Source organism: Capsicum annuum, chromosome 4 (genome assembly GCF_002878395.1).
Source record: "Capsicum annuum cultivar UCD-10X-F1 chromosome 4, UCD10Xv1.1, whole genome shotgun sequence".
In the NCBI taxonomy this organism is placed as follows: domain Eukaryota; kingdom Viridiplantae; phylum Streptophyta; class Magnoliopsida; order Solanales; family Solanaceae; genus Capsicum; species Capsicum annuum.
In genome coordinates, this window is record NC_061114.1 from 1,331,259 (window position 1) to 1,356,363 (window position 25,105).

The 25,105-nt window shown below is 34.0% G+C and overlaps 2 protein-coding genes and 2 non-coding genes across 4 annotated transcripts; 2 read left to right on the top strand and 2 right to left on the bottom strand.

Annotated features, from left to right (window-relative positions):
* The first annotated feature begins 9,236 nt into the window (after positions 1-9,236).
* Positions 9,237-11,763, top strand: LOC107868454. The gene is made up of 2 exons (XR_007054346.1): positions 9,237-10,108; positions 11,232-11,763. It is a non-coding gene; the product is annotated as a probable disease resistance protein At1g61190 (transcript).
* A 781-nt stretch (positions 11,764-12,544) lies between these two features.
* Positions 12,545-13,536, top strand: LOC124897582. Its single transcript, XM_047410507.1, has one exon. The coding sequence runs from the start codon at positions 12,968-12,970 to the stop codon at positions 13,409-13,411; it is 444 nt and encodes a 147-aa protein (XP_047266463.1). The 5' UTR covers positions 12,545-12,967; the 3' UTR covers positions 13,412-13,536.
* A 3,149-nt stretch (positions 13,537-16,685) lies between these two features.
* On the bottom strand, positions 16,686-24,094 carry LOC107868453 (DNA repair protein RAD5B). The gene is given in 16 exon segments (XM_016715144.2): positions 16,686-17,329; positions 17,641-17,753; positions 17,885-17,984; positions 18,068-18,190; positions 18,414-18,481; positions 18,596-18,748; positions 18,832-18,975; positions 19,095-19,120; positions 19,123-19,318; positions 19,432-19,510; positions 19,634-19,785; positions 19,887-20,036; positions 20,821-20,874; positions 20,973-21,108; positions 21,214-21,347; positions 22,285-24,094. Coding segments are annotated over 16 exon segments (3,621 nt in total). The 5' UTR covers positions 23,827-24,094; the 3' UTR covers positions 16,686-16,878.
* LOC124898348 lies at positions 16,687-16,816 on the bottom strand. The gene has a single exon (XR_007055320.1). It is a non-coding gene; the product is annotated as a U11 spliceosomal RNA (small nuclear RNA).
* Positions 24,095-25,105: the final 1,011 nt, after the last annotated feature.

Genomic DNA, 25,105 nt, shown 5'->3' on the forward strand with positions numbered 1-25,105 from the left:
TAACTGACAAAGTTGTCGCCATGTGACTAGGAGGTCGTGGGTGTCTGATGCACGTATTAGAGTTCGACTAAATTTGAATTCACGTAAAAAGGTGTTTCCTATCCGAGACGATGTGAAATTACTGATAAAATTCGCGTTAGGAGCCTTGAAGTAACGGGTAAAGTTGTCGTCACGTTACCAGGAGGTTGTGGGTGTCTAATGCACGTATTAAAGTTCGACTAAATTTGAATATGTAAAAAGGTGTTTCTTATCAGATCCGATGTGAAATTACTGATAAAATTCGCGTTAGGAGCCTTGCAGTAACAGGTAATGTTCTCGCCATGTGACCAAGAGATTGTGGGTGTTTGATGCACATATTGGAATTCGACTAAATTTGAATTTACGTTAAAAAGTGTTTCCTATCATAGACGATGTGAAATTACTGATAAAATTTGCGTTAGAAGCCTTGGAGTAACAAGTAAAGTTGTCGCCATGTGATCAGGGGGCGTGGGTATGTGATGCACGCATTAAAGTTCGACTAAATTTGAATTTACGTAAAAAGGTGTTTTCTATCAAAGACGATGTGATATTACAGATAAAACTCGCGTTAGGAGTCTCGGAGTAACTCGTAAAGTTGTCGTCATGTGACCAGGAGGTCGTGGTTGTCTGATGCACGTATTACAGTTCGACTAAATTTGAATTTACGTAAGAAGGTGTTTCATATCAAAGACGATGTGAAATTACTGATAAAATTCGCTTTAGGAGCCTTGGAGTAACAGGTAAAGTTGTCGCCATGTGACCAGGAGGTCGTGGGTGTCTGATGTACATATTGGAGTTCGACTAAATTTGAATTTACGTTAAAAAGGTGTTTCCTATCAAAGAAGATGTGAAATTACTGATAAAATTTGTGTTAGGAGCCTTGGAGTAATTGGTGAAGTTGTCACCATGGTACTAGGAGGTTGTGGGGGTCTGATGCACGTAACGGAGTTCGAATAAATTTGAATTTACGTAAATAAAGGTGTTTCCTATCAAAGCCGATGTGAAATTACTGATAAAATTTGCATTAGGAGCCTTGGAGTAATTGGTAAAGTTGTCGCCATGTGACTAGGAGGTCGTGGGTGTTTGATGCACGTATTAGAGTTCGACTAAATTTGAATTTACGTAAAAAGGTGTTTCCTATCAAAGACGATGTGAAATTACTGATAAAATTCGCGTTAGGAGTCTTGGAGTAACAAGTAAAGTTGTCGCCACGTGACCAGGAGGTTGTGGGTGTCTGATGCACGTATTGGAGTTCGACTAAGTTTGAATTTACATAAAAAAAGGTGTTTCCTATCAAAGCCGATGTGAAATTACTGATAAAATTTGCGTAAGGAGCCTTGGAGTAATTGGTAAAATTGTCGCCATGTGACTAGGAGGTCGTGGGTGTCTGATGCACGCATTAGAGCTCGACTAAATTTGAATCCATGTAAAAAGGTGTTTCCTATTAGAGACGATTTGAAATTATTGATAAAATTCACATTAGCAATCTTGGAGTCACTGGAAAGTTGTCTCCATGTGACCAGGAGGTCGTGGGTGTCTGGTGCACGTACTAGAGTTCAACTAAATTTGAATTTACGTAAAAAGGTGTTTCCTGTCAAAGTCGATGTGAAATTACTGATAAAATTTGCGTTAGGAGTTTTGAAGTAACTGGTAAAGTTGTCGCCATGTGATCAGGAAGTCATGGGTGTTTGATGCATATATTAGAGTTTGACTAAATTTGAATTTACGTAAAAGGATGTTTCCTATCAAATGCGATGTGAAATTACTGATGAAATTGAAGAAGTGATCACAGAAGAGGAACAATAAGGAAAAGAAATCATGAGTAATAAGCCCTTATTTCCCAACTGAACCTTATGGCCCTAGTTTTATTTTCTCATGACATCTTGCATTTTTAAAAGATTATTTTAATAAAAGTTTTCTAATAGAGACTTTATTAAAACAAAGCTAGGAAGACATCTCGAAGTTTATTTTGTCTTTTTCGTGTGTTACTCTATGAATTTTTATGGATACGTGCTCAGACTGATTGTGTACCACAAACTTATGGTTGCGTTCATGATGACTTATTAAATAGTAAAGGTTCTTTAGAGAGGTAGACGTAACCTGTTTTAACACAAACGAGAGAAAAAAATTGAAATTATGGATTATTTCAACTTTACGCATGTGTTATCTTATGAATTTCTGTGGATAGGTGTGTAGAAATAATTTTTTTTACCGAAACTCCATGGCTACGTCCGTGACAACCTATTAAATAATAAAGGTTTTTTTGGAGAGGCGGGCGTAACCTATTTTAGGTCATATATGTGAAAAATGGAACAGTGAATTATTTTAATTTTTCGTGTGTATTTCGGGGGATAAATGCGTCGAAATAGTTTTTTAATCAAAAATTGATGATTGCACTCGTGACAACCTATTAAATGATAAGGGTTTCTCTGTAGAGGTGGACATAGCCTGATTTAGGATAAATGAGCAAAAAAGCAGAAATAGTGGATTATTTTGATTTTTTCATGTGTTTTAGCCTATTAATTTCTGGGGAGAGGTGTGTCGGAATTATTTTTATCGAAAAATCATGGATGTGTCTATGAAGACCTAATAAATGATAAGTGTTGCTTTAGAGAAACGAACATAGCCTGTTTAGGACAAATGAGTGAATAAAGCAGGTATTGGAGATTATTTAGTTTTTTTCGTGTGTGTCAGAATATATATGTATTTATGAAGATAGGTGCGTCAGAGTGATTTTTTTTGTTGAAAACTCATGTTTGCTCTCGTGATGACTTATTAAATAATAAGAATTCAATTGGAGAGACGTACGTAGCCTGTTTTAGGACAAATGAGCGAAAAAAAGTAGAAAGTGTAGATTATTTTGGTTAGTGTAGATTATTTCGATTTTGTGTTTGTGTCAGTGTATGAATTTCTAGAATAAGTACATCAGAATGATCTTTTATCAAAAACTCACGGATGCATACATGAAGATCTATTAAATGATAAGGGTTGCTTCGGAGAGGCGATGGTATAGACTTTTTTTTTAGGACAAATGAGTGAAAAAACAGGAAATGCAAATTATTTCAATTTTTTTGAGTGTAACGCCTATGAATTAGAGGGGATAGGTGCATCGTAATGATATTTTGTCGAAACTCATGGATGCGTCCGTGACGACCTATTGAATAATAAGTGCTACTTCAGAGAGGCGGACGTAGCTTGTTTAGGACAAACAAGTAAAAAAGCAGGAACTATGGATTATTTCAGTTTTTTCTGTGTGTTAGCCTATGAGATTTTGGGAATAGGTGAGTCGGAATATCATTTGCTGAAAACTCATGGCTTCGCTCGTGACGAGCCTATTAAATGATGAAGATTTCTTCAAAGAGACGGATATAGCCTGTTTTAGTAAAAATGAGCAAAAACAAAAAAGGACTTACAAATTATTTTCATTTTTTCGGGTGTGTTAACCATGCTGTGTCATCTGTTTGAACGACCTATTAAATGTTGCACATTTTTTTTGTAAGGCAGATGCATCTTCTTTTAGCCCACTTGTGTAGTGATAGAAACAACTCTCCCAAAAAGTCAGAACCTAAACTTGCCTAACGGACCCTAGCTTGCCTATCATCGTCGGTAGGCATTATTCCCACCGTCTCTCTAGTGGTGAACCCCATCAATATGCTCCTAATTAAAGTTTTTTTAAGAGGTTTATCAAGTCAACAAGGACTAGGTAAAATGAAATGGAGATGGACAACCAAGGCTGTCAAGTGGGCCGGGCCGAGCCAATCCGGAACTGGCCGTTTAAATTAATCGAGTTGTGGGTTGAGCCGGGTCCGAGTTGAGGTTAAGTGGTCCGGGCCGGGCAGGGCTCAACAGTAAATTTTTTAAAAACAACCCTAACCCGGCTCACTTAACCCAACCCAATCAAACCCACCTAAACTCGGTTAAAAATCCGGTCAAACCCTATCAAAAAGAAAAAGAATTTTTTTTTTTTCAATATACACTATATATACCCACCTATATACATTTTAAATACGTTAAACAATATATATACGCTATATATATAGTATATACTACATCAGAATTTAAAAAAATATGTACACATATCCACAATTACACATATATACGCACCATTCAATATATACGACTATACGTACTACTTTAAATAAAACATATACTACAACATATATATATTACAATATATATAAGTATATATATAGAGTTATATACTAATTTATAAAACATACACACATGTATACATTAAATATACATATCTATAGAAGATATATACAGAAATATATGCACCATTCAATATATATGTACTACTTTAAGTAAAACATATACTACAATATATATATATATATATATATATATATATATATATATATATATACTACAATATATATATAGTTATATACTATTTTATAAAACATATACACAAGTATACATTAAATATACACGTCTATAGAAGATATATACACAAATATATGCACCATTCAATTTATATGTACTACTTCAAGTAAAACATATACTACAATATATGTATATACTACAATATATATATAGTTATATACTAATTTATAAAACATATACGTATGTATACACTAAATATACATGTCTATAGAAGATATATACACAAATATACGCACCATTTAATATATATGTACTACTTTAAGTTAAACATATACTACAATATATATATATATATATATATATATACTACAATGTATATATAGTTGAATACAAATTTATATAACATATACACATGTATACATTAAATATATACGTCTATAGAAGATATATATTAACATATATACTACAATATATATAGTTATATACTATTTTATAAAACATATACACATATATACACTAAATATACACGTCTATAGAAGATATATACACAAATATATGCATCATTCAATATATATGTACTACTTTAAATAAAACATATACTACAATATATGCATATACTAAAAAATATATATAGTTATATACTAATTTATAAAATATATACACATGTATACATTAAATATACACATCTATGGAAGATATATACACAAATATATGCACCATTCAATACATATCTACTACTTTAAGTAAAACATATACTACAATATACTACGATATATGTATATATACTACAATATATATAGTTATATACTAATTTATAAAATATACACACATGTATATATTAAATATACACGTCAATAGAAGACATATATACAAATATACGCACCATTCAATATATATGTACTACTTTAAGTAAAACATATACTACAATATATATATATAATACAATATATGTATAGTTATATACTAATTTATAAAACATATATACGTTAAATATATACGTCTATAGAAGATATATACACATATATACGCATCATTCAATATATATGTACTACTTTAAATAAAATATACTACAATATATATATACATATATAGTTATATATATATGCTACAATATATATATATATATATATATATATATATATATATATATATACTAATTTATAAAACATATACACACATATACGTTAAATATATACGTCTATAGAAGATATATACACATATATACGCATCATTCAATATATATGTACTACTTTAAATAAAATATACTACAATATATATATACATATATAGTTATATATATATGCTACAATATATATATATATATATATATATATATATATATAGTTATATACTAATTTATAAAACATATACACACGCATACGTTAAATATATACTACTTTTGAAGATATATACACACATATACGTACCATTCAATATATGTACTACTTTAAATAAAATATACTACAATATATATACACTACAATATATACACACACACTATATATAGTTATATATTAATTTATAAAACATATACACATGTATACGTTAAATATATACGTCTATAGAAGATATATACACATATATACGTACAATTCAATATATATGTACTACTTTAAATAAAATATACTATGATATATATATATATATATATATATATATATATATATATATATATATAATTATATATATAGTTATATATTAATTTATAAAATATATACACATGTATACGTTAAATATATACGTTTATAGAAGATATATATACACATATACAAATTAATAATACTTGATAGTAAATTAATAATATATTAAAATTTAGTTATAATTAAATTCTTTTTTAAAAAATAAAAAATAATCGGGCCGGGCCCTGACCAGGTTTGATCTGGGTCGAGTTAACTGAGCCCAACCAAAAAAATAAATCGATCCGAAATCCTGTACCCTACAGCCCGTGGCCTGATCGGATCGAATCAAACCTGATCGATTTTTATATGTGGGCCGGGCTGAACCGGATCAACCCGGCCCATTTGACAGGCTTATGGACAACCAAGTCAAGAATTGTCAACCAATTCTTTATCACGAGCTTTCATTTTCTGAGTAATAGTACAAATTTATTTGGTGGATGTACCAAGAAGACTACTCCAATTTCTTGGTTAGTCATTGTTTTCAAAACAATTAAGAGACTGTCAAGTCCATGTTGTGGGGTGAGTGAGAGTAATAATGGAGTAGTACCATGTAGGGGTTTGCTCATGAAAACTACAATTTTTTTGAGCTGGAGTTGGAATTGGAGTTGCTGGTGTATTTGATCGTGTTTTTTTTGAATTTTTTTTTTTAGACTTTCAAAATAACTTTTTAAAATATAATTTTATACCCCCGATTTTAAAAACTATCAAAATCACCAACTAAACTAATTTACCTACAAGATACAATCAAATATGAAAGAAGAAAATAGTGTTGTCTTTTTTGTGGTGTTGCATAAAGAGTCGCAAGAATTGACGAATTAAGGTTCTATTGTATCATGAGAAGATTTTGAGGAAAAAGGAAAAAATCGAAGTTGTCTTCAATTTTGAGGTCTTTTATCGACGAAAGTACAAAAAAGTAGGCATGTGGTAGTTAGGCATTTAACTTCATTAATGGATAAAATTAATAGGGTATTTTTATAAAAATAAAAAATAATCGGTCAGTCATTTGTAACAATAATTTAAGTTGAAATTGAAGTTGGAAAAAAACATTTGAAAGTGAATTTAAAATTCTCATGGCCAAACACTCTAATTTTCATTAAAGTGAAATAATTTTATTTTTAAGAGGTGAATTTTTTTTATGACAAACACGGAAACCAATTAAAAAGTGACAGGTCCATGTTGTGGGGTAGGTGAGAGTAATAATAGAGGCAGTACCAATTAAGAGGTTTTTTGGTAGAGTGTATTAAAAAGTTAATGCATGCATTAGTTAATGTGTACTATTAGTACCTTGTTTGATATGTTTTTTCACCCTATTAATTATACACTTTATTGTGTATTGAAGTGTGTATTACTAATACCTCAAAATCCATTGTATTAACAATGCAATACATGCATTAATATGATTAAAGACACTATTATTCCTCAAAAAATTTTCCGTATCCTTTCCAACATATATATGAAGGGTATTTTTATAAAAGATTTTTTTTTTTTTAGAAATTATGTAATTCATGTTATTTTTAATACATCAAACCAAACTCTGAATAAGAAAAATACAAGTATAATTAATGCAAATATAGTTAATACAAATATTATTAATACATCATATTTTATATTAAACTTATATACCCTACCAAACGACCTCTAAGAGTTAATTGGTTACAGGTCCATGCTGTAGGACCAATTATGAAGTGACAATTCCATGATGTGGGGTGGGTGAAAGTAACAATAGTGCATTACTACCAATTTAACAGGTGACAGTTCATGTTGGTGGGGTGGGTGAGAGTATTAATTACTCCTTTCATTTCGAAATAAGTAAATTTTTGGGGTATTTATTGATGTTTCAAAATAAGTGAATTATTGAATTTTTTTTCAAATTTATCTTTATGATTTGACAATCAATTAACTTTTGAAAAGGTATTACAAGGTCAACTTTTTTTTTTGGGTAAATATAGAAAGTTATGTTAAATTTATGTCTTTAATAATTTTTTTTAATATGTGTATCAAAATTCAATAATTCATTTATTATGAAATCGAGGTAGTAATTGGTGACAGGTCCATGTTGTAATACCAATTATTAAATGACAAGTCATGTTGTGGGGGTGGGTCGATGAGAGTAATAATTAATAGAGTAGTAACTCAAATGTTTTCCAACATTATTCCATTGGTTTTGCATCATCACACAATTATATTACTATTATCAATTATTTCATTGAGATTTATTTTTCACCATATTATTATGTTTATGCATCATCAGTTATTAAAAAGGACTTCCAATATAAAGCTTTAACACAGCCAAACATTTCTTTCATCTTCTTCTTGGTTACTGGTATATAGTATATATCTTATAGTCTTAACTTTAAGGATATGTATCAAAGTGTGCTTTTAACATGTGATGCAAAAAGTTAGAATAAATGAGTCACCAAAAAAGGAAAAGAAATATCTTTTTCTAAACGAAATAAAAAAAAGTTGGACAGACAAATTAGAACGAAGGGAGTATTATTTACCAACCGCAAAATGAGAGGAAGAAAAGCAAAGAAAAGTCAAGTCTATTTGGGCGTTCGGCCATGAAAATTAAAATTTTTGAAGTTTGAGTTGAAATTGAAATTGTGTTTGTCCATAAATATAATTGGAATTGGTTGAATTTTTGTGAGAGAAGAAAGATAGAAAAAAAGTAAAAAAAACTTTTTCTTGTTTTTCATTTTTTCAAATAGATTTCAAGTTGTGTTTGAAATTCTCATGATCAAACATTAACTTGGAGTTGAATTTGACAGAGTGAATTTTTTTTGGAAAAAGTGATTTTTTTTTTTTATAGCCGAACGAGTTTATTACTCTCTCCGTCTCATTTTATGTGGTATACTTTGATCGGACACGAAATTTAAAAAATAAGAAAAGACTTGGTGAAATTTATCAAATTATTCTTTATTAAAAATGTACTACATTATTTTTAATTGAGCGAGATCTTATAAGTGAGATCGAAGGGTAAAAGTGAAATTATGTTTTTAAATAGTTATCAAATAAAAAAAAGGTGACATTTTTTTAGAACGAACCAAAAAAGAAATGGCTACACATAAAATAGTATGGAGATAGTAACTATTTAAAGACACAATTTGAGTCTCAGTTAATTAAAATAGTAGTAATATATATTTTTTAATGAAAAATAATTTGGTAAACATGAATAAGTCTATTCTCTTATTATTTAAATTTCGTGCTCCGTCAAAATATGCTAAATAAAATGATACGGAGGGGGTATAATTCATGGGTAACACTATTCCCCTCAGGGCCCTTAAAATCCAAGTCTGCGTTTTCAACTAATTTCTACTCCAAAGGAAAAAAATTAGATCTCCTTGTTCCTTGTAAATCTAATAAAAAACATCACAAAAAAAAAAGGAACAACTTTGGTAGAGGAATCACAGAGGCTGTTTTTCTTTACTAGACTAGCCGGTGAAGAATTACTTAAAGGAGATAGCTATGGAAATCGTAACTGAGGTTGAAAGGGGTTGCTTCTATGGTTGGTGTCCCAAATTGAAGTCACGTTACTTGTTGAGCAGGAGAGCCAAGAAAATTACATTGGAAGTGACTAAACTTCAAAACGAAGGTAACGAGCATGCTGTTTTCTGCTATCCTGTACCAGTACCTAGTAACAGTGATGAGGAGGTCATGGCCGCTTTGAGAGATGAAAGGATCACTATTGTTGGGATATGTGGTATGGGTGGTATTGGTAAAACAACACTGGCTGAGAAAATAAGAGCAACGGCGAAATAAGCAGGGTTGTTTAAAAATGTTGCCATGGTTGTTTAAAAATGTTGCCATGGTAACTGTCAGTCAACAACAAGACATCAAAAAAAATATCGCCAGAGGAGTCGGTCTAACATTAGAAGGGGACGATTTGTTGCAGCGTGGAGATCGGCTGCATTCAAGGTTAATGCAGAAGGGCAGTCGTGTCCTTGTAATTTTGGATGATGTTTGGAAGGAAGCTGATCTTTGGAAGGAAGCTGATCTAAAGAGGCTTGGAATTCCCAAGAGTGCTTGCAAATGTGTATCAACCTCTGAAGATAAAGCTATGAGCACTTACCGAGTGATGAAGCCAGGTATGTCTTTTTGCTTTGTTCCATGTTTGAGGAAGATAGTGATATTAAGGACCGAAGAATTACTTATATATGGAATGGGGCTTGGCATCTTTTCGGAACTCGGAAATTTAGAACGTGCAAGATATAAGGTGTCTAATCTGTTAGAAACATTGAAAAATTGTTTCTTGTTATCCCAAGGTTCAGACAAAAATTATGTCAAAATGCATGATGTTGGGGTGTAGAAAATTTATGAAGATTTCACCAGTGGTCGATTGGAGGAACTACATGAGGAGGGAGTAGAAGATTGTGATTCGTTGAATAATATTCTATTCACCAAACTCGAAAGGCTGGAGTTAAGTGAGTGTGACCTGCATCTACGGTATCTTTTTTGTGTGTCCTTGGCTTGCCCTGATGATGAAGAAGAGGGGATCTCTCGAACGACACATTTCAGAAGAACTCACGTAATCAGGTTCCCCAAGTTATTACTCTTGGAACTTGATACGCTGGAATGCTTCACACACTTTTGCAGTGACACAGTTGAGGGCATTGAGTTCTCTGTGTTACAGAAAATGCAATTGAAGGAATTACCAAAGTTCCAAAATTTCATTTTTTGTCACAAGGACACTATTTCAATAATATCAATTTTAGTGGTAACTGGCAATTTGACAAATACATATATACTGTTAAACACATGGTAGTTGTTCTTTTACACTAGTAATAACTTTGCAATGATGTACGTAATCAAAACTTGACCAAATTTTAATAATACATAAAAAAAGTCTATATAAAACCCAAAAACTGATAAACTTTGTTCAATTTTAAAGAGTACCGATAATACATCATCTCAAATTCGAAGAAAATATCTTGAAATATGAATATGAGTTCTGGAAGAACAAATGAATTGACATTTTTCACCCTCTTTTTGATAAAAACGTGTGTTTCTACTGTTCTACTTGATCATTAAGAAAAAATGATTTTTTGGTAGTTTCTCAAGTAGAATATTTATTAGTTTTTGCATTTTATTAGTAGACATAGAACGGTCAAATTCATAGTTAAATGATAATACAACTAATATATATATATATATATATATATATATATATTGTATATTCATATATTTACATTTTATTGATATCTAATGCAGGTTTCTTGTCCGAACCTGGAAGTGCTAGAACTCGATGACGCTAACAGCATAACTGCTCTATGCTCTCACCCACTTCCAACTGCCTACTTCAGCAAACTTAAAAAATTGACTGTGATGCGTTGTGGAGAATTGAGAAACTTGATGTCTCCATCAGCGGCCAGAGGTCTTCTGAATCTCCGAACACTATGGATACAAGAATGTCAATCAATGAAAGAAGTGATCACAGAAGAGGAACAAGAAGGAGAAGAAATCACGACAAATGAGCCCTTATTTTGGAAGTGTTGAACCTTTACAATTTGCCAAAGCTGAGGCATTTCATTCTGACTAAGCATGCTCTTGAATTTCCATTACTTAAAGAAGTGAATATTACTGAATGCGGTGAAATGAAGACATTTATCCAACAGGAAACTGTGATTACACTGACTTATCTGTGTTAGTAATATCTAGAAATTCCTTGATTTTGAACGCGGTTATTATTGTATATTAACTTGAGGTCATTGGAGATTTCTATAAATTTCAAATTTTAAATCTATCTCTCGTTCTAAATTTTTCTTTCATTATATTTAACAACTAATATGTAGATTTGTTTTTCTCATTTCATCTTGCATTCTTTGTCATTTTAAAAGATGTTAAAGAATGCTATTTTGAAGATGCTTTTTAAAATACTTCTTTTATTTGAGTAAACACCTCAACTTGCAAATAAGCACTTTTGGCTTCTCAACTTATCACTTAGGGTGTGTTTGATATGAAGGAAAATATTTTCATGCAAAAAATAGTTGGTTTCTTACTTATTTTCTTATGTTTAATTGGTGAATGAAAAATATTTTTCAGAAAATATTTTCTAGATGTTTGGTTGGTGAATGAAAATATATTTTTCAAAAAAAATATTTTAGTGTTTAGATAAAGAGTAGAAAATACTTTTTTAGAAAAGAATTTTTGTTCACAAAAAGTATTATTTTTAGGGTGTGTTCGGTATGGAGGAGGAAAATAATTTTTAGGAAAATAAATTGTTTCTTACTTATATTCTTGTTTTTATTATTCAAGTAAGAAAACAATGAGAACAAATAGGTTAAGAACAAAAGTTTAAAATTTTTCAAAAAATTTATTTATTTAGGAGGGGATTGGTAGGTTGGGAGTGTGTGCGTGTCAGAATTTGTGGTAGGGGTGGGGTACGGAAAAAACTTTTGTAGATCCAATTTAATTTATATTTATATTTTTTTTTTGGGGGGGGGGGGGGGGGGGGGCGGAGGTAGGGGCATGAAGGGGGGGTAATAAAAAAACTATTTTTTTAAAAAAAAAAAAATACATCTTTTTTTTTTATTTGGGAGGAGGGAGCTGGTAGGGGTGGCGTGTGAAAAGATTTTGTTTTTTTGATTAATAAATCGTGTATTTTTAATTGTAATTAATAAATTATTTTCTAACTTATAATTTCAAATTCTTTTGAAGTATATAGAGTAGCCATTGGGAATTTCTTACAAAATACGCCTCTATTTTAAATGCACAGTTAGAGAGACTCTGCGCGCATGGGACGTTTTGGTTCACTTTTTACCAAAATCAAACCAAATCAACTATATTGATTTTTTCAACTAATATATATATTGTATATTTATATATTTATATTTTAATGATATGTAATGATTTAATCTAAAAATGATTTAACTTACTGTAGTAATAAAATAATATTAAAAGACATACCAGAAATAAGAATTTTATTAATTATTTTCAAGACATCAGAAATGGAATTGATACCTTATCATTGTTTGCAGGTTTCTTGTCCCAACCTGAAAGAGCTAGAACTCGATGGGGCTAACAGCATAACTGCTCTGTGCTCTCACCAACTTCCAACTGCTTACTTCAGCAAACTTGAAATAATTGAAGTATGGGATTGTGGAAATTTGAGAAACTTGATGTCTCCGTCAGTGGCCAGAGATCTTCTGAATCTCCAAACATTACGGATAATATCCTGCGAATCAATGGAAGAAGTGATTACAGAAGAGGAACAACAAGCAGATGAAATCATGACAAATGAGCCCTTATTTCCCCTATTGGAAGAGTTGACTCTTTACCGTTTGCAAGAGCTGAGGCATTTCATTCTTCCTCTGGCAAGCGTAAATTCTTCCATTTTGTCCGGTGTCTACCTGTTCCTCCTATGTAGTTACTCCAAAAGAATTGTGCAATAATCTTCTGAATATGATTCAGTACATTCAACGGAGGATTCATTACCTACAAACAATGAATGGGTATGCTCTGGAGAACATGTTTAATCAATATTGCTCTGCTTCCGTATGATAACAATTTTCCTTTCCAGGCCTGCAACTTTGAACTAACCTTCTGCATCAACTGCTGATAATAATACTTCTTTTGCTTCCTTCTATTAAAAAACAGGGCAGCCAAGATAGTTGAAAGGAAACTCTTTTCTTAGGATTCAAGCTGCAATTTCTGCAATTATTACATCCCCACCCGATACTTTATGATGCATATAAATAGCACTTTTGTCCTTATTCACCTTCTGACCCGATGCTTTCTCATACCTGTCCAATGTAGTAGCAATCAATTGCATAGTCCGAATACCTGCCTTACACAAAATGATCATGCCGTCCGCAAAGGCCATATGAATAATCTTTGGACTCCTCCTTGGCATTTCAAACCTTTTGAACTCTTTCTGCTCCATTAAAGCATTTAGGGATCTGGATAATACTTCCGCAACTAAAATAAACAGAGTCAGTGAAAGAGGATCTCCCTGCTTTAAACCTCTAGTTGATTTGAACAATCCTTAAGGCTGACCATTAAGAAGAATAGAATACCAGTTATTTTCAATTAGTCTATACACCATATCTATCATCTTCTCACTGAATCCAATTCTTCTTAATACGTTCATTAAGAAAATTCATTCCACTCTGTCATATGCTTTCATCATATCCAACTTTATTACCAAATTAGGAGGCTTATCTCTTTTCTTGATTTTAGTGACAATTTCTTGAACCAGAAGGACATTCTCTGCAATATTCCTCCCTTGGACAAATCATGCTTCTTCTTTTGAAATAATTCTTGGTCATACAAGTTTCACTCTCTCATGGACTATTCTTGAGAAGATCTTATGCCCAAAGTTACTAACTGATATCGGCCTTAAATCTGAGAAAGTATTCACTATAGATTTCTTTGGAATAAGAACCAAGTTAGTATGAGTGATATATCGCGGAAGGTCTGCCTCATTAAAGAACGCTCTCACCATCTCATAAACATCATCTCCTATAATTTCCCATGCATCCTTGTAAAATGCTCCAATCATCCCGTCGGGTCCTCTTGCACTGTTTCTGTTAAGTCCCTTAACCGCCTGGTGTACTTATTCCTTTGTAGGCACCTCATGCATTAAGTTATTTTCTTCCTCCGTGATGATAGGAGGAAGGGCCTCTAAGATATCCATATTTGTTAACCCCTCTTGCTTTGTGAATTGACCATTGTAAAATTCAATTGCCGCAAGCACTATAGCTTCCTGGTCTTCTATCCAATCACTCTCTGTATTTTGAATTCTATTCACTCTTAATCTACTTCTCCTTCCTTAAACAATTGAGTGAAAAAAAATTTGTATTTCTTTCCTCGTCCTTGAACCACTCCATGCCTGATTTGTGTCTCCAAAAGTGTTCCTCTCTATGCAAATGCACGGCTTGTGCTAGATGTAATTTCTCCCTATTCAAAGGGGAAGGGTACACCTCAAATTGTTGCTCCATCACTTTTAAAACTTCTTCCTGCATCACCGTCTCTTGGAAAATATTTCCAAATTTCTCTTTGCTCTATTGACTCAGTGCTTTCTTCAAATTTTTCAACTAATAGTGAAATATGGTAAACGGATTAGCTGCAAAATCTGTTGTCCATTGCTCCCCCACCACTTCCATAAAGGACTCATCCTTTAACCAAAAGTTTAAGAATTTAAAACTTTTAATAATCTTCTCAACTTTTGTACTAAATGATATAAGCAGTGGAGCATGATCTGATCCACTTCTTATCAAATGCTCAATGTCAACCTGCAGGAACAAATCATGAATCTCGTCATTACACATCACCCTATCCAACCTCTTGAAAATACATTCTTCATCCGTTCCTCCATTCCATCATGTGAATTTACTGCCTTTAAATCCTTTATCTTTCTCCCTGAGTACACTTGGCATATACTAATGTCGCGAGGATTTGTATCTGCTGCTCCTCATTGGTAATTTTCAGAGTTAGTTGTTGCTCCTCATCTCTCTCCATGTCTACCTTCAAAACTTCATCCACAAAAGCCCAAATTTTGCTATTGGAATTAGCAAAAGCATGTTTGAAACCTAGTTGCCTTTTGTAGTGTTGTAAATTCTTGTTGTCTTGAAATGGTTCCATCAGCCCAATAAAATAAAACTGATGCCTTTTCTGCATATTAATCAGTCTAGTGAATGCTTTTTGAGTATTCACTGATCTTATATTCCAGATTAATGCCTTCATTGATATTTAATTGATTTTGTGATGGTTCTCTTTGACTGCCTCGAATTTGCTTGTGCCGATATCATGTCTCCACTTCCTTTTTTCTTCTGCTTAGAGAGTTGTTCCTTTAGCTTGTTAGAATGCTTAGGGGATAAATCGGCCTCTCTTGATATGTGCTCTATGACCTCCTTCATATCCTCTTTATCCACGCTGTCACTGCCAAAGGCAGGATTTCCGTTACATTGCCCTCATGAATCACCATGGCTCCTTCATTGGATTGTTGATTGTCTTCCTCCCCTAAATTTGTATTAGGCCTGGCAATTTTTTTCTCTGCTTCCACCTTCCTATCATCCTCAGAGGTAGAGAGACTGTTTTGGTTAAGACCCTCGGCAAGAAAAATTCCGAACTAGGAACCTTTGGAAAGACATATTATCTCGCTCTGGTTACTCATCCAAATCCTCATATGGTAAAGTTCAAAATTTCTCTGTTTTAATAAGTGTGTTTCAATACTCACGAGACTCAGTTGCCAAACCATTGTGATCAATTTCAATGGTTTTTGGTGTGTTCTTGGGTTGCCCTGATGATGAACAAGAGGGGAGGGGATCTCTCGGAAGAAATTATATCAGACCTGACATAATCATACAATAAAACAACTTTAAGACAGAACAAAGTTCACTTATTTCATCCGATCAAAAATAACACATACAATAAAACAACTTTAAAAGGAATAATTTTATAAACTTTCACAAAATCATCACTTATTTGATCAAAAAATAAAACATAAAATAAAAAGAGAAATAATCTATCAACTCGCGGCTGAGAACTTTTTAGCACATAGTCTTCTTCTCGCATACAGTTGAAAGATGGTAATAGAACATTTTTTACAATAAAAAATAAGAACCTAACTTTCATTAAACCAATATAACTTTAGCACAAAAGTAGAATGAATAATTCATTTAATAACATAAAATACATCTATTATTTAATATTTTTCATAAAGAATTGGAGGGTCGGCCAATGAGGAGCCAACCCTTTTGTGGGTTCCACAAATTATGTCGGCCATATGTCTTGATAGCCATACAGCACTCACCGCTGAGGGCGAGAGTGGCATATTTAGCCAACCGACCCTTTTTAATTTTTTTAAGATTCACTCATCCTTTGTATTTATATTCACCTACTTCACCTTCACACTTGCTCATCTGTCGATGTGGGAAGAGAGCATAATAGCTCTTCGTATTTCGCCAGATTTTCGTATAGACTTCAAGCAAGCCATAAGCTTCGAGGCCTTTGAAGATTCTTGCCAATTCTTCTCAACATCAACGCGAAACCGATTTGCAGAAGGACATGTCAATAGCTCATGTTTATGTAGCATTTGCCTACAAATCGGGCAAAGTCCACTTGCCGGAGTTCTCCAGCTCGAAAGAAGGCATTCTCTGCACATTCTGTGAGCACATGGTGTTAACACAGGGTCATCTGCTGATTCAAGGCATATAGGACACTCCGTATTTTCGCCATTTCGATTTCCCTCAACAACTTCTTCTACATATGCTGGTGTTGGAGCTTTCTGTGTCGATGAATCGGGATTTGTTTCCAAAAACCTTCTTGCTAGCTTGTCTAAATCAGCAAATTGTTGTGTATCACTTCGGTTGCGCATTTACAAACAACGTATATGTATAGCGTTAGATATTGCAAGAAACTAACGAGCTATGTTGTTGGATTCTATGTTGCTCGAACTCTTCAAAAATACTGTCGGATGTGCGTTGGATCCTCATAAAGCGAGGCATTTTTTAAGGATCCGACTCAAGAGCAACAGCATATTTGGAGGGTGTGTATTAGATCCTCCAAAAGCTACGGACTTTTGAAGGATCTGACATAGGTGGGACAACATTTTTGGAGGGGTTCGAGCAACATACGTTAGAATATAGCAAGTATAATATGGATCGAGACTCATTTTAACCTCATCACAAGGAAAGGATGGTTGCAGCACTGCCTCAATCGAAGTAGTAATTCAAGAATGTTAGCGTAGTTGTGAAGAACTTTTCCTTGCGCCACAAATTGATCGAATTGAACCTGGTTCATTCACCAAAAACAAAAGTATAAAGCATACATTCCATCAGCAAAAAGGATGATCATTTCACGTAAACACGAGAAATTTAACGAATTCAGGTTTTACATGGGAAGAACAAGATTTTATTTCTTACTTTAGATCTCTTGAAGAGGGCATCGTAGAAATCGTGCTCAGCTTCTGATTGTTTACACTCAATGACTTGAATGTCGGTTGGAGGGAGAACAAGAATCGGCCTGATTTTAGACGAATACATGTAAGTGTTGGCCGAAAGAAGTGTAGGATAACGAAAATTTGGAAAAAATAATAGAGCAAGCACCTTCCATCTCTGTCCTTGGTATCTTTCGTTCTCCTCAACATCAGCGGCCGCAAAATGGCCTTGATCAACTTTAGAGCTCTTTGATCACCATTTTCGTAAGGCCTCTGTATTAACTTGCTCCACCTAATTTCGGAGCAAACATGAAAACAGAACTGCCTCAGTCGTGTTACACGAACCTTTTAACAGATAGAAAAGAAGCCAGAATAGTTGGCATTTTAAAGGTATCCCAACTCCAAAAATGTGTGTCTTCGCGCATGTGCACGTGTGTGTGCGCGCGCGCGTGTGTGTTTGTACGTGTGTGTGCATGTGTGTACGTGTGGGTGTGTGTGTATTCATCTTAACTTACCATGCCCAGTTGCACCATGGCTCGACACGCAAGAAACATAAAAGACTGTAAAGGTCTTCCAAATTATTCTGCGAAAATAACTAATTATTACAATCGACACAAACCATAACAGTGATCTCAATTACAAACTTTTCTGTGAAGCAAATGAACCAGAAGAACATCACGCAATTTTCGCGACATACTTGAAGAGGAGTACCAGTAAGACACCACCTACAATGTGCTGATAAAGTAAAGGCAGCCTGTGCACCGAGAGTCTTCCAGGATTTTATGGTGTGCGCCTCGTCCAGAACCACCCGGTACCAATCAACATTATGAAATATGCTATTCTCATTATTCTGAGTAACAACAAAGCTGTTATCAAACAACGGTAATAGCAACACAGATGATGTCAAACTAAACGGCATGCATTACTACTTACAGCCTTATAAGTTGCGGTCAAGACGCCATAAGTTGTCAGAACAACATCTTGGTCCGCTATCACTCTAGGGTCATTACTTCTATCCCCGCCATAATGAACAAAAACTGAAACGCTATCAGGTTTTGAATGTGCTTCGAGTTCATCCTAGCATTCAAAAGAAAAACAGCATGGATTTAGTGCACTTGGAGCTGCATTACCTATGTCTTCGCAGAAATGTAATAGCAATCGTTGGCATTTTATAGCTTTTTAATATGACGACTAACCTTCCACTGGCCTAGTAATGCCATAGACACACAATGAGAGTGCCGCCTTTTACTTTTCTTGAGACTTCTGTATCAGTATAACTGATTCTTTTTGTCGCACATTCAGTTTCATCTGCGTCTTCCATGACAATATCCTGATCATCAGGACTACCCCTGCCGAGATTTGCTAGTATTAGAGCAATTGTCATCACAGTCTTTCCAAGCCCCATCGCATCTGCCAATATCTGCAGAGATCAAATGATTCAGACAAATAAAGAATACTAAAAGAAAGTAACATACAGTAAGAGAAACATGTGAAACAATGTAAGACAATTAAGAGAAGGGTGAGAAAGCCCACCCCTCCACGTGCTGCGTTTGATGCAGTTGGGAAGTCGGTAGTTGCTTCCCCGGAGAAAATGTTGACATATATTTTCCTCCTGTTGGAGGAGTTTGGTTAGTCATTATGTTTAAGAAATTAACAAAATTATCTATAAGCATAGTTTATCGATGACTTCTTTTTCCGTATTTGAACTGTCTAATTCAGGGAGGGAAGTGCCTACTCTTCACATATCCGATACGCTGCCCAACATGGATGAAGAGTTTTCGATGCTTCCTCTACACCAGCTCCTTTCTCTGATTCCGACATCCAATAAAGAGCCTCCTTCTGGTAAGACCTCAGGCTGCACATAAGCGTATCGGGAGCCTCCATCTCCTACAAAATGTAAAAGGTATAGATCAGCGAGTAGCAAACTTAATACGCTCAGCATCATTTCATTTCAGTTTATTAAAAAGAAACATGTCCATGCATTATACCTTCAAGTCATACACGTCTACAGAACCGACTAGCTTGTTAAGAGATGCTTCGGATATAACTTGCTCATCTTTGTTTGGCTCTGAATACGGCTGGCAGCCCCTTCTTCGTTTTGCGACTGATAACAGTGAAGCAGCTTCGTTTGAATCTGACTGTAAGCAATAAACAGAACATCAGTGACAATCTAATTTTTTTTCTTCGACTGCTGTTTTACAAAGTATAAAAAGGTTTTGGAGCAACGGGCAAATGTGCATACCATTTGGGAGGCGAAATTACTGGACACAAGAATGAAATACAAGTACAAGTACAACAAACCCAGTACATTCCCACATCGTGGGGTCTGGGGAGGGTAGAGTGTACGCAGTCCATACCACTACCTCTAAAGAAGTAGAGAGGTTGTTTCCAATAGACCCCCGGCTCAAGACAAAGGACAGAATATATAGAAAAAACATCAAATGCGTGGAATGTGATAAAATAACATAGGTATGACATCCACCAAAAATATTGAACACTGCCAAACAAGGACACCAAAGCCCTCCTACCTACTGCCTACGACTCAACCACACACCTTAGCCCTCTATCCTAATGTTTTTCCTCCATACCTTCCTATCCTGGGTCATGTCCTCGATCAGCTGTAACTGCTTCATGTCACAAGAATGAAATACAGAAGCTTTAAATTCCTCTAATAAATAGTTGTCGTTGTGTATTTTTTCGACAAAGGAGTGGTCATCTTGGGCGGTTGTTTAATTGCGGAAAAAGTTGGAAATATATACATAATCCCTTATATCTTTAACTTCAACCAGAAAAAACTCCAAATGGCTTAACATTTGAACAATATAATCGACATACAGATTATTATTCTTGCTTCTAAAAATGGAACTTGGCAAATGGAATTAAGAAACAACTGCATGACAAACCAAAATAAAATCAACATACGTCTAAATTGAGCTGGCGTTTACGAGAATCAAGCTCTTCTGGGGTGAACTCAGCCTGCATGACATTACGGAAAGAGAACAAAGACATCGGTGAGAAACTATAAGGAGCTTTGAATTGTTTCCAGCCATTGAATAACTAACTATATAACATACATTCTGAAAGGGTTTGACTTTGAGTAACTTGAACAGTGTAAGTAGTGGATACGTTGTGGTATCAATTTGCAAGGGAAAATCCAGCCTCCATGATGACTTATCACAGGTCGTAAACACTGTGTGGTCAATGTAGAAACTGTAAAAAAAAAAAAAAAAAACATTAACTGCAGGCATTAGTTTTTGATAGAATAGATTCCTTTAATGTCGAAAGCACAAAAAGCAAAGAACGGTATGTGCTTACCTTACATACAACATAAGCTCCTGCATTAGGGACAGATTTACAGGTGCAGCAACGCATCGACCAAGAACCTTTACCTTTGAAGAATTTACAAGCGGTATGAGGCATTTCGCCCATTCCATTGGGAGACGGCCAATCTGTGCAGTTGGAAAAAAATTGATAAGAATGTGATTTGCATTTGTATGATCTCAGCATAAAAGGATCAAGATTTTCACATGAATCAATGTAAGACAACCCAATATTTTACACACAGAATACATATACATGATACATAAGCTAAAAAAAACATTTTCATATTTTCAATAAATGTTAAATCAACAACAACATACCAATGGAATCCCAGAAGTGGGGTCTGGGAGGATGGTGTGTATGCAGTCTTGCCCTTACCTAGTGAAGGTAAAGAGGCTGCTTACGATAGACCCTCAGGTCAAGTAAAGAACATCAAAAAAACAAGTTTGTAAAGCAAATAAAGTAGTGAGAATAAACCATGTCGAAAACAATGGGAATGAGACTAGTAGCAACAACGAATAACACAATAACTAAGCAAAGGTCCTAATGATTGAATTCAAGTTTATCTCCCCAATAGTTTGATCAAGAACATAGTATTAGTTCATCACATCGATACAATCTCAACGCCAAAAATCAAGATTTCCACACAAATAAATTCACAATAACGTACATTTAAGAGATTGAACCCCAACAAGTACAGCAAGAGTAACAAGACTTGATACAACAAAGTCAAGTCGAGTTGCACGCAAGCTTGCCCCGACACCACAATTATCAAAAACAAGTAACAAAACTTAATATGAAAACAAAAATCATCATCATCAACAACAACATACTCGGTGTATTACCACAAAGTGGGGTCTGGGGAGGGTAAAGTGTACGCAGTCCATACCACTACATCAGGTGAAGTAGAGAGGTTGTTTCCAATAGACCCCGGCTCAAGACAAACACCAGGATAACAAACAAAAAGCACAAAAACACACAACAGAATGATACAAGAAACAAGACACCCATAGATTATTACTCTAACCCATCTACAAGAATCATAGAGATTAAATTCAAGTTTACCTCCCCCGAACGCTTAGTCGAGAACCTAACAATGGATGATGCAGCAGCAATAGCAGCTCTTGACCCACCCCACTGTGAACTATTCTTACTACTCCCAGGCTGAGGAAATGAAAAATGAACAATCTCATTATTCTCCAATTTTCTCCCCTTTGTTGTTGAAAGCCCAGTAACAACAGTTCTTCCAACTAACAACCAATCAGAATCTTCTGGAAAATCACCATCCTCAATCACAACAGTACTAAGACTATTATTACTACTATTCAGTTTGTTGTATTCTTGTTTTGACAATGGCATTGATGACAATGGCTCAACACAAAGTACTGGCTCTTCTTTGAACTTTACCATTTTGAGTTCCTTTTCTTCTTTCGGCTTCTGCATATCGATATGTGGATTACTCTTGGGCGGCTTTATCCACTGTTCAAGAACCAGTTCTTTAATCGCCTTACCAAAGAACCCTTTCGCTCCACGCCCATCAAAATCTTTCTTTTCTTCCTCTTTTCGCACTTTTTCCTCGATATCCACATCGAGTTCTTCCTTAACTTTCAACCTATTAACCATTTCACTACCCAAAACCGATTTATCAACAACCCCTTTTGTTCCACACACATCAAAAACCTTCTTTTCTTCCTCTTTTCGCCCTTTTACCTCGACAAACTCATTGATTTCTTCTTTAACTTTCAACCCTTTTTCATTGATACTCACATCAGGTTCTTCCTTAACTTTCACTCCATTAACCATTCCACAGCCCGAAATCAATTTACCAGCAACCCCTTTTGCTTCACATTCATCAAGAACCTTCTTTCCTTCCTCTTTTCGCCTTTTTCCCTCGATATCCATATCACATTCTTCGCCCTTTTGCCCTTTTTCATCGATACACACATCGGTTTCTTCGCGAACCTTCACCCCATTAACCATTTTACAACACAAATCCAATTCAACAACAAACCCATTTGCCCCACACTCATCAAGAACCTTGCTTTCTTCCTCTTTTCGCCTTTTTTCATCCATACACACCTCAATTTTTTCATCACCTTTCACCCCATTAACAACCCCATTTGCTCCACACCCATCAAGAACCTCCATTTCTTCCTCTTTTCGCCTTTTTTCATTGATACCCACCTCCATTTCTCCATTAACCATCACCCCATTAACCATTCCACAACCCAAATCCAATTCACCAACAACCCCATTTGCCCCACACCCATCAAGAACCTTACTTTCTTCCTCTTTTCGCCTTTTTTCATCGATACCCACCTCAATTTCTTCATTAACTTTCACCCCTTTTGCTCCACGCACATCAAAAACCTTCTTTCCTTCACCATTTTCTTGATTTACAGGGCCAGATATACGTACACCGGCACTCGTAACAGTCTTCTTCACTATCAATGGCATCCAAAAATCGAGCAAGTGATTAATAGCTCCTTCTATATCATTGTTTTTCTCTATAAGCACTTCCATAATTTCACTATCCGGAATTTCAAACCCAATTATCGATCGTATCGTCTTCACTTTCTCATCATTTTCTTCAATCTTCCCTTCCATTTTACACTAATTTTGCTCAAAAAATTAAGCAAAATTAATTTAAAAAAAAAATTGTATCGATTAATTTTGGAGAGATTGTTGAAAGGGTTTTTTTTTAATTTATTTATAGTAATTTAAATTTTGGCGCTAAATATATTTTACCTTTGTGTAAATTTTCGCTGGTGTTTTTGTTAAAGAACTTTGGCGCGAAAAAAAGGAAGTGAAAAGGGAGGGTAAAAAAGTTACTGTTGAGATTTTAAAATTTGTGCGGTGTCGTTTTCGTGTCCCTTTTTTTTTTTTTTTTTTTTTTGGGTGTGTGTGTGTTTCCAATTGACATGTAGGGTGTGCATCGATCGATTTGATTCGATTTTATGTATTATTGGTTTGGTTTATCAATTTTCGATTTCTCAATATGCTAAATCAATTACCAAACCAATAGATTTTTTTTAATCGATTTTTAGTCCTTAATAATTTGATTTTCGATTTAACCAATAAGAAAATATTCATAAAATAGATAAAATAGTAACTAATATTAAATGAAACCGAATCTAAGTTACAACCAAAATCTCATGTGCTTTTTAGTTTACAAGAATTCTTAAGTTTAAACTAAATATTTGCCAGGAAATATATAAAACCCAATAATTAAAAAAAAACGTTAATCCAATAACAATAAATCAATAACATCTTTATCGATTCGATTTATTGGTCGATTTGATTTTTGCACACCTCTATTGATGTGCGTACAGGAGTGTGCATCAGGCGATTTGGTTTGCTTTGTAAAATTTTTTTATTTATTTTTTGGTTTCTAAGCACACTAAATTGATAACCAAATGTATTCGTTATCAGTTTTCAATTGATTGATTTTTAGTTTTTAGTTTAGGAGTGTGCATCAGTCGATTTATTGCTTGAATCGATTTCACTAAAAAATAGGGGTGTGCATCGATCGATCGGTTCGATTTTATGCGTTATTGGTTTAATTTATCGGCTTTCTATTTTTAAATATGCAAAATCAATAAGATATTTTTTATCGGTTTTTTGTCCTTAGTGGTTCGATTTTTGGTTTAACCAATAAGAAAATACTCATAAAAATAGTAACAACTAGCATAAAAAATAGAATTTTAGTTGCCGCCAAACTCATACGCAATGTGTTTTTGTTAATAAGAATCTTTAAACTTGAACTGAATGTTAGTTCGAAAAAAAAATTAAATCCAAACTAATGTAAGCTACTGGACGCTTCAATCTTTCCAATACAGCAATACGCATGCTTTGTATTGTGCCTTTGTTATCTTGAATAGGTTAA

Bases quoted from the DNA above. Each gene is read 5' to 3' on its own strand.
- LOC124897582 (XM_047410507.1), top strand. From the start codon at position 12,968: ATGGAATTGATACCTTATCATTGTTTGCAGGTTTCTTGTCCCAACCTG.